We start from the raw sequence: 11,393 nt of genomic DNA on the forward strand, positions 1-11,393 counted from the left end.
AACTTTATTAATTGTATTAAAATGAATATTTTTTACTGCAACAACATCTTACCTGTTAGTTATAAAGCACCTGCACGATCTGTTCGTGAAATGTCCTAAATATTCACCTATTTTTGGTATATATTTCACAGCTGGATGGCTTTAGGCGGGATAAAAGCCCGCTCGCATCTCTTACTTGGTTTTATTAGTATTATGTATTTCTGAACATATACATTTTAACTCATTTTCTTCATTTTCTTCAAAAATAAAAAAAAGTTCGTCTGTTTATTTATCATTCTACATTAGACATTTATTGCATATACAGTAAAAATGATATTTTAGGATCCGCACTTTACATACACTGCATACTAACATTTGAATATTTTGTATTTTATTTTCCTTCATATGTAGGGGTTTTATTTGTTTTGTTGGGTTATCATGTAGTAATGTTTATTTATATATTATGTACTAATAACTTTTATTTTATATTGCAGGTAAGGGACTCTTTTCAGTGAGTATTGTTCACACTGTTGGGTGATGTTTCTTTTCATATGATATATGGTTTCTTGTATCGAGAAAAGTTTATGTTCAGGGTTGATATTGTTTCTTCCTTGCTTGCTATAATAATTTAGTTTTTGCTTGATATTATTTCTCGCATGCTAGATTAACAAGCTTAAATTGTGTAATGTTTATTTCTTAGTTTAAATTAATTTGCTTAATTTTTTGTGCAACACAGTTGTTTGTTTATTTTTTGGCGGCCGTTGGCTTGGCGGCTAGCTCATGTGTTTATGCGACTGTTTGGACTAATATATTGAACATTTCTAATGGCTAGACGCTATATTTGCTCTTTAACATTAACTTTACATGTTATATGTGACTGTCAGTGGTATAGTCGAGTGTTTGTCCTGTGCTGTGAAATATATTTATTTGTCTTGTGTATATATTGTGCCGTAATAAAATTGAGTAACTTTGAGTTCTTTTGTGAGAAGACTGGTTATTCCATTTCAGAAACCAAGTGTGAGCTCAGGTAATACAGTCAACTACATATTAATACTGTTCCACTTGTGGCATCGGTCGTGTTATGTTTGATGCAAGGAGCAAACAGCTAATGAGTCGCATTCGAGAATGTGCCAATCGAAAAACCCTTGACGGGATTGTCTCAAGTATACTCATGTTTTCAATCATGCTAATTAGTAAAAAAAATATACCCACTTAACCAGATTATACATATATTGCGATACAAAGAACGTACCATAGCCAGTATAAGCACCTTTCACAAGCTGCAAAAGATATTAATACAAGTATGTAAAACAAGAGACACTACAATGTATTTGTGATGCATAAACAAATCAACAGTTCTCATATATGCAACGAGTTTATATGAAGAAAAACAAGCATTTGCATTTCAACTTGATTGTATGATTTTTGAATAATACATTCATATAACTATTTCGTCATTGGGTAAGCAATGCAATAAATAGGTTGTTTTAACATGTTGTGAGCGCCGTAACCTTCTCTGTCGCAGTTTAGTAATTATGCAACGTTAGGACAAATGCATATAACATATTTAAAAAGTTAGAGTTTAAATGTAAAAGTTCTAGCAGTTATACGATCAACAGCTAATATAAAATACAATTATTTCAACACTAACATGGCAATGGGTACACGTTCGAGTGAAAGATTCAACAGAGGTCTAAAAAGGCATTCAATGGTACATTGTCATAAAAGTATGAAGGATCATACGAGCTTATACCTTGACAACTATACTAGTTTTTTTATGTATAAACTGATGACATACACCAGATTTATAATCTGTGGCTAAACAGCTGTATCTACTAGTTTGTTTGATAAAATCAGAAACAATGTAACTCCGACTTTCACGATTTGGTCATTTTTGAATGAGTTTTGAATGAGTTTGAACGGAGTAAAGCTAGTTTAACATATGTCAATTCATAATTCACTACCTTTTCAAGCAGAATCACAGTAAAAATATAATGTGGTATCTCATCTAATTTTAAATTTCTATAAGATCTCTGTTCTAAACATTTGTAGCTATGATATTAACGTATGTTAACTAAATCCCTTTGTTGGGTTATGAGCTAACAATAAATAACAAGCGTGTGGTTCAACATTCATTCAAAAGCATAGAATCATAAGATACAATATACATAGTAACGCGACGTCACATCGTCAGTGGCGACGGCACACATACGAACGCATAACGTTCCCGCAATCCTCGACATCCTGGGGGCCACCGAAATGAGATTACTAAAGAAAATGATAAAATTTACAATCACAAAAGAATACAAAAAGAATTTACGTTTACTGTCTCTGTAATTAACTATACTTAAATTACTCCTGAAATTTACTTTAACTAATTCACAATTGTCTTTCATTTTGCCCCTCCGTCATTGAATGTAATTGATATGTAAAAGTCCTTTTTGGTTTACTTTTGGCGGGAACGAAGTAAATAGTGCGTTTTACAATTTTCACTAGTTGGTCCTTGTAATTCCAACGGATATAATTTAACAATTGGTCGGTTTGTAATACCAGTATCTGTTTTGATGATAGCAGTGCGGATAAATCCATCTTTTCCACGAATCAACTCCTTCACGACGGCTAACCTCCACATAAGTCTATTTGAATCGTTGTGAACTTGAACGATGTCTCCTACTTCAATAGTTTGAACGTTATTACCAGTTGCACGGTGGAATTCTCTTAAAGATGTTAAATATTCATTCCTCCAACGTGTACGAAAATGTTCAATCAGTTGATGTTGTCTCTGAAGTTTTTTGTTACAAGACGAATGGTTAGAATTGTGAAAGTTTTCAATATCATCCATTTGATGTGGTAGCGAATCCAATCTCCTTCCGTTTAGTAAGTGTGATGGCGTAAGTGGTTGTGGGTCGGTTATGTCTGTTGATATATACGTAATCGGACGATTATTCAGCATGCTTTCAATTTCAGTCACTATGGTTCGAAGCATGTCAATAGTAACAAATGATCGACCTAATACTTTTTTAATAGCATTTTTGGTTAATCCTATAAATCTTTCCCACCATCCACCAAACCATGGGGCTCTGTTTGGGATAAATTTCCATTCGGTTCCACGCTCCACCACTTTCTGTTGAATTGATTGGGCTGCAGCTTTAAATGTATTAGCGTTATCTGACATCATTATTCTTGGAAGTGAACGAGGTGCCACAAATCTCCTAAAAGCTAACATGAATGACTCTTCTTTCATATCCGGTACAATTTCTAGATGTACTGCTCGTGTTGCTGCACATGTAAACAGGCAAATATAAGTTTTGCAGTCAATGTTATTTTGTCCTTTTGTACCCAAAGCGCCTGTAAAGTTAACACCTGTAACAAAAAAAGGGTATTCATCGTTAAGTCTATCTTTCGGAAGCGGCGGTGGCTCAGGTGCGCGGTAAGGTTTTCCTGTTACTTTATTGCACTGTGAGCATTTTCTAAGATGGTATTTCACACATTGACGAATTCTCGGAATCCAAAACTTCTGCTGAATATGCGCAATTGTGCTGTTTAGTCCAGAGTGTAGATTTTTGTGATGCATGTCTCTAATTATCAATGACGTAAAATGGTGTTTCGTTGGTAACAAAATTGGATACTTCGTATTATAATCTAATGGTGCGTTGTTTAGTCTTCCTCCGCAGCGTAATAATCCGTTGTCGTCCAAATAAAGTCTAAGTTGTCTAACTATAGCAACTTTATGTTTCGATGATGGGTTCAAACTATCAATCTCGAGTTCAAATGTCGTCCGCTGAACATTACGAATAAGTGTAATTTCGGCTTCTCCGATTTCTTGAATGCTGAGTATTCCAATCGTTCGCTCCCTTTTACGGGTCTTCAGATTACGAATAAATCTTAACACATATGCTGTTATTCTAATCAATTTACTTAACGAGCTATATTTTTTAATTTGAATACAACTTGTCTTTGTTACATGTATCTCAGCGTCCATATATTCCTCTGTAATTGTTGAAAATGTGTTACAGTTTTCCACATTTCTTGTCCAGCTTGGCCATTCTGTCTTGTTGGCGATCCATTTTGGTCCCTTTATCCGAAGTGCACTATTCATGAGCTGTTTTGCCGTAATTCCGCGGGTAAGATAATCTGCTGGGTTTTGGTCTGTTGGGCAATATCTCCAATCACTGTTTGCGGCCAATTTTCGAATTTCTTTGACACGATTAGACACAAATGTAGGTAACGTTTTTGTTGACGATATCCAACTCAACACTATTTGACTGTCACTCCAAAAATATTTCTTGTTTATGTCAATAAATCCTACTAAATAGTTTGCTAATCTGGCGCCAATCAGCGCACCCATTAATTCCAAACGTGGCAAAGTTATAGTTTTTACCGGAGCGACTCTGTTTTTTGTAATGATTAGACTAGATGTGTTCCCTTTAACTAAATAGGCACACGCGCCATATGCTTGTTGACTTGCGTCTGTAAATATATGAAGTTCAGTCTCCTCTTGCGCATCAGATTCAGGTGTTATTTGGCGGGAAATTTCTGTTTTTGTTGCCTCTTCTATTTCCATAGCGATAAATTTCCATTCTTCTTTTAAAGTACTCGGTAATAGTTCGTCCCAATCTAACTTCTCTTTCCATAATCTTTGCATAAAGAGTTTTGATGTCACAGTAACTGGTGATATTAATCCAAGCGGATCAAATATTCTTGACGACTGGCGCAACACTTCTCGTTTTGTTAATGGTATATCATCATTTTCTGTCAAAGTACGTTGATTATACAAAATATTATCAGATTTTGTGTTCCAGCGCATCCCAAGTATCTTAACTGTCTGGTCCTCGTCTCCTGCCTTTTCCTGTATTGCTCTATTTCGTAAGTTTTCATTGTTAGAATTCCATGATCTCAAGTTAAAACCGGCATCGTGTAATAATGTGCGAGATTATGTATAAAACTTGAGTAGAGATGGCTCGTCTGGAAAGCTCGTTAGAATGTTATCTACATATATGTTCTTTAGAAGTTCTGAGGATGTGTTAGATGGGTTTTCCTTAAAGTGTTTCATCAATGTAGCACTCAAAATGAAGGGTGAACAGGTTGCACCAAACAATACTACTTTGAACCTGTAAGTTATTAATGGACTGTTCGGATTGTTGGGGTTCTGTAACCAAAAGAATCTCGTAACATCTCTGTCATTTTCGTCTAATTCTATGTGTAGAAATGCTTTCTCTATATCAGCTGTCACTGCATATTTCTCCATTCTAAAGCGTGTCCAAATTGTAGTAAGGTCGTTCATCATAGGCGGATATTCTGCTAAACAATCATTGAGACTAGCGCTGTAAGAATTTGCTTTACAGCTACAGTTATAAACTATTCGTATAGGCGTGGTTGTGGAATACTTCTTGACAGCGTGATGTGGTATATAATGAATACGATTTTCAGTAAGAGTCTCATCGCTTACCTCTTCTATGAAACCTCTCCGTTCTTGGTCAGATATAATATCTCCATACATTCGGAACATTTCTTTGTCTTTTGAAATACGACGTATTAGATTTTCTGTTCTTCTTTTGACGATCTCTTTGTTTGTTGGTAATTCCGGGCAGTTTTCTTTCCATGGTAGTTTGGACACATATTTCCCATTTTGTTTTGTAATGGACGATTCGGCAAAGGTTTCCATGACATCTATCAATTGCGTATCAACTTCCTTTTCGTCAATTCCTAAAGACTCCAGTTTCCAAAATTTCTCTAAATCGCAAGTTTCCTGTTTATGAGATATCAAAACATTCATCATTGAAGTTGACTGGTTATTGTTTTTGACTGGAATTGGGCCTGATAACAAATATCCGAGTTTAGAGCTTACAGCAGTCGGACCATTTCCACGTATTACTTTATCTTGCACTATATTCCAATAAAAGTCTGCTCCAATTAGAAGAGTAAGCTCAAAAGACTCTGCGTCTGTAACGGGGTGGGCTAGAGATAAGCCATGTAGATAGTGAAGTCCCTGCGTAATTTTTCTACTCTGGCTCTGAAGCGGTGATGCTATGCTGGGTACTATTAGTACTTTTAAAGGTATAATCTCTCCATTATTGGCTTTCAACTGTACCGTGGTTTTGTCTAAATTTCTAATACCGCTAGTTTTATTCCCGAAAGAAACAATATTCAGATTTTCGGATCCCTCTTTTTGTACATTTAATTTAGTAGCTATGTCTGCAGTAATAAAAGACCGTTGTGCACCCTCGTCGAAAAGTATGTTTGCCTCTGCTGTATTATTCACCGACATTACCTGAGCTACTGCTGTTTTCAGCAAAACGGTTGAAGTTTCTTGACTGGCTGATGTGTACAGCATTGAAGTTTCTGTGGTGTCCTTATCTTCTGATTGTTGTGTTGTATTTTTCTTGCAAATTGATGTATGATGCTTACGGTGGCAAATTCTACAGTCGTATTTAGAGCGACAATCTGATACTTTATGAGTACCAAAACAATTAAAACACAATTTTTTTTCTTTAATAATGACTATTCTTCTTTCATGTTCGGCGACATCCGTGTAGTCATTGGAAAAGTGGTCCCCCTCACAGAATGTGCATGCTCGTTTTCTTTGTGCGGAATTAATTGTTTTTTTCATACCTTGAGACTTCGATGTTTTTCCTTGTTTGCTAAAATCCTTCTTAACGCTTGCTACAAAATTTGCGGTGTGATTAGCTGTCGGCGGTTGATACATGTACTCATTATGTCCTGATTCTTGAATTGAAAGTTCTCTGCAAATAGCGTCTCGTAGTTTCTGTATATTCCAATCATCACTTCCGTTTTCCCGTGTAATATTTTTCCTGAAATCTGGCGGCAATTTCCCTAGAATAACTGGAATCAGTAATGAACCAAACATTTCTTGGCATTGGCCTAATGACTCTAGACCTCTGATATATGCCTCGGACTTATCGTAAAATGCTCTTAAACTCTCTAAACGCTCATCAGGCACCGGCATATCCAAAAGTGATCTCATGTATGCATTGATTATCTTGTGGGTTTGACCATAACGATTTGTTAAAAGTTCTATAGCCTTGTAATAATTTGGGTTGGTCATGGTGAGGCCTGAAACTACGTTTGCGGCATCTGATTGCAATAAGGACTTCAAATATGAAAATTTCTGAATGTCGGATAGTGTACTGTTATGATGAATTGTCGATTCAAATGAATCCCAGAAAAATTGCCATTCTAATATATCTCCGCTAAAATTTGGTAGCGTTAACTTGGGTAAGCGATGGTTTTGGCTTGAGGTTGAACTTGTCTGTGACAGCTCCCGACTGGAATGCGTAAATGGGTTTGAATGTGAATTTGGTATAAACTCTTGGGCATTGCTATCTAGAATTGAAGAAGTGGCGGTGGCGACGGGTTTCAAGAACTTTTTGTATTTTCTAATTTTACTTTCTAACTCTAAATAGTACTCATCTGTTTCTATAATTTCATCAGTAATTCCCTCCGAGTCCACTGTATTTAAAATCTGTTCGTCGATATTGGCTAAAGTTTTCTTTTTCTTTTCAATTGCTTCCAATAATGTACATATTTCCTCCGGGTCTAAAGGCGTATCAACGATGGCGTCCTCCAGCTTGTTAAAAACTTTCGTCACCGCTGCTTTGTTCCCCGCTCTCAACGATTTTAATCTGCTTATGTCCATTCTCTCTCTCCGTTAGTCACGGCACCAATGTTGGGTTATGAGTGTGTTACTTCGAGTTGTGTTCGTTTATGATTTGACTAACAATAAATAACAAGCGTGTGGTTCAACATTCATTCAAAAGCATAGAATCATAAGATACAATATACATAGTAACGCGACGTCACATCGTCAGTGGCGACGGCACACATACGAACGCATAACGTTCCCGCAATCCTCGACACCCTTATCTTATATGAGTTCCACTCTTTTTTTGTTTTCTCCGTTGTGCAACTTTTTGAGTTCTATCCAAACATTTTGATTATTGAAACCAATCCTGTAAATTCATTAGTTTAAAATCCTGGTATTACATAGTGAATTATTATTTCATTTTGCATCACCCAACACATGAATATTCAAACATCCTGCTTTATCCGACACATTTGAATGATCCCAACATATGCCTTTTCTATATAGCTAGCAGAAAAAAACCACAGGCACTTGTCTCAGAAATTTTGTTTTACCTCTATACCTTAATATAACACAAGGTACTTAACTATTTTTTTTGAAAAATGACACCAAGTCCCGAATTCATGTTATTGTTTTTATTTCTGGGTTGTCAAACCTACTTAAACTTAATATGCCGTCAATCTAAATTGATGTATCTACACAATGGTGTATGACACGGCTATCATTGTTGTCGGGATCATTAGTAGCAGGCCTCACAAGTCGGTCAACGGGATGTTTCTTTGCATTTGTCTCAATTTTTGGCAACACCAAGTCCACATGTAATTTTTTACTGGTTTCTCGTTGGTCAATCGTCTGGCTAAAAATAAATGTGGGAAATTTTGGTCAATTTATAACTCTACATTAGTGTCGTTGTGTACAGAGTCGTGTACACGCGTGTTTCATAACAAAATGAATGTTAAACAGCTTATAGCATTAAATGAGGTAAAAATTGGTCATAACCTTTTGGTTTTGGCGCAAAGAGGAACGGGGAAGAGCCATTTGGTCTGTACTATAGAACAAGAACTAAAAAAAAGGGGAAAACGGTCGCAGTCACAGGAACAACAGGAGTGGCTTCCTTGAATATAGGTGGGATAACTGTCCATTCCTGGTCCGGTATAGCAGATGGTCATTATTCTAACGACAAACTATTACAAAAGTTGACTATTGATGAATATTTTCAAAAATACAAATTGAACATCAAGCAAACAGATGTTTTGATTCTAGATGAAATATCAATGCTTTCTGCAAAAATGTTTATTCAGATTGAATTTATATGTAGAAATATCAGAGATAGTGATCTTTATTTTTGAGGTATACAAATAATTGGGTCCGGAGATTTTTTTCAGCTCCCCCCAGTTCCAGATTTACTTAACAGAGACCCTGGAGAATTCTGTTTTAAGTCTGATGTTTTAAAAAATGTATTTAGACATAAAGTAGTGCTCGATAAAGTAATGCGTCAAGATGAACCTGATTTTGTGAAGGCCATACATGATATTTCAAGAAGAGAGCTACCAACTGATACACATTATTTGTTAAAACGTCTCCAAAGGCCACTTTCTCCTGGCAATGACCCAATCAGACTCTTTGCAAGAAATTTTGACAGAGAAGTGTATAATGCGTCGCGCCTTCTTGATCTAGAAGGAGATTTAAAATCATTTCATTCCCTTGATGAAGGAGACCCAACTTAATTAAGGAAAATGTCTGTTGGTCAATCTTTACAAACCTGTATTAGTCTGGCGTATAAAATTATAATCCTGGTACTTTTGATAACTATTTACATATTAAAATAAACAGTCCAGTAATGTTGGTGAAAAAATTAAGTAAAAATCTTGTCAATGGGTTACAAGGAACTGTGCAGGAAATAAATACTGACAATAACACTGTCACTGTAAACTTTAATGGTTTGATAACCGACATAAAAAGAGAAATGTTCACAGTTTATAGTTCAATTGATAACAAAGTTGTAGCTAGTAGACTACAAATACCATTAGTCTTGTCATATGGTGCGTCTATTCATAAGGCACAAGGGCTTACTTTGGATAGAGTTGAGGTGGATTCTTCAAACATTTTTAAAGCAGGACAACTGGGTGTGGCAGTTGGTAGGGTAAGAAAAACGAAAGGACTGAGATTGATTGATTTTCATAATAAAAATTTAATAAAACCTGAGAATTCCCTATTTGAATTTTTTGAAATAAATTCTGTTCCATTTCTGAGTGATTTGGAATGCTGCAATATTTCACATTCCATAGCAACAGAATTTAATTTAAAGTTTGAAGAAAATGTTTTATATGAATCAGAATTATCAGAATTCCCCTTTGAAGAAATTGATGAAATTGAGAAAATGGTAAATGTTAATGAAAATATGGGTGATCCAATAGATAGTGTTGCATCTGAAGATGAGATAAACAATGTACAAGTGAATTTAAATGACTGTCCAATAAGTTTAGATGACATACGGTCATGTTTACCTGATATGCTGATGAACAGGTTTTTATAAATGAGCGATTGAATTTACTGCTAGGAAAGCATAAATTACAACTAAATTTATATCGGACGACAATTTTTCAAAATATTTCAGATTATATGAACAGGTTTTTGGAAGTGAATCTACTGAAAAAAAGACAGATTCAAAATCATGGACAAACTATTTCAGCAAACTCTATAAGTTTTCACATTCTAATGAATATATATTTCTATCATTGAAAATCGTTGCAATAGGAAGGCAGAATCTGATGACTTCACAGTTTTTAGTAGAATTTTTGACTTTGTTTCACATTTTATTATAGAAAATAAAACTAGTAACGTTAAGGATTCAACTGAATTCTCACATCAACAAAGTGCATTCTCAAATGATGATGCAGGCTTGGGCAAACTTAGGTATATTGCTGGAAGATGTATTGCAAAATCCAAGTATCATTACATGACAAAAGGAAAAAATAACATGTATAAGAAAAACAAACAGTCCTGTGTAACTGATTGCTTCCTTTAAGTAAACATATTGGATTATATGACAACAACATATGCTGATTTATTGGAGAGTAGTTCATACAAAGAAAGCCTTGAAGAAACCAAAAGAAAACAAAATTTAACACAAGGATTAACTGACATAAAAGATGATGGATTATACTTTTTTGTTGATATTGATAGAAACCGAATAAATTATCAGAATGAACAAATGTTTCATAAACATGGCTCTAATATATTTAATTTTGTTCCTGAGAAATTATTAAGCAGCAAGACACTATTTACTAATTTTCAGAAATTATTACAGAATTTTGATCTCACAGCTACCTTTGTAAGAGTGGATGAGGACTTAGCAATGGCTTGTTTAAAAGCGCTATATTCAGACTTAATTTTGAGATTTTGTCGATTATCTGACAACCAATTTCGAAAAGACTTAATTAAAAGTTTTGGAATGCAAAAATCTGAAACTCTTAGAAACAGGAGTGTTGAAACAGCAAAATGAGAAACACCAGTAAACAAATTTCGATGTCATACATTTTGAATGATAAATCTGAAAATAAAATAAGTTCACACCTAAAACTGCAATCCTGCATTTTGATTCTGGTATATTAGTTATAAAATGTTTTACAAAAAAGCAATTAATGTGTCTAGGAAAAGCATATGATATAAACATGTCTATAAAAGATACCAAACAAGCTATGTGTGATAATTTACCAGCCACTGTGCCTAATTATATTAGTATTCCAAATTTTGGCCAACTAACAAATTCTGAAGACCATGAACAAGCTGTTGAAACCCTTGAACATGT

At 34.9% G+C, this 11,393-nt stretch overlaps 2 protein-coding genes across 2 annotated transcripts; both read right to left on the bottom strand.

Annotated features, from left to right (window-relative positions):
- Window positions 1–2,425: 2,425 nt before the first annotated feature.
- On the bottom strand, window positions 2,426–4,786 carry LOC134694474 (uncharacterized). Its single transcript, XM_063555485.1, has one exon. The coding sequence runs from the start codon at window positions 4,784–4,786 to the stop codon at window positions 2,426–2,428; it is 2,361 nt and encodes a 786-aa protein (XP_063411555.1).
- Window positions 4,787–4,912: 126 nt separating this feature from the next.
- On the bottom strand, window positions 4,913–7,636 carry LOC134694475 (uncharacterized). Its single transcript, XM_063555486.1, has one exon. It carries the CDS (start codon window positions 7,634–7,636, stop codon window positions 4,913–4,915), a length of 2,724 nt encoding a protein of 907 aa, XP_063411556.1.
- Window positions 7,637–11,393: the final 3,757 nt, after the last annotated feature.

Source organism: Mytilus trossulus, chromosome 13, assembly GCF_036588685.1.
Source record: "Mytilus trossulus isolate FHL-02 chromosome 13, PNRI_Mtr1.1.1.hap1, whole genome shotgun sequence".
Taxonomy (NCBI): domain Eukaryota; kingdom Metazoa; phylum Mollusca; class Bivalvia; order Mytilida; family Mytilidae; genus Mytilus; species Mytilus trossulus.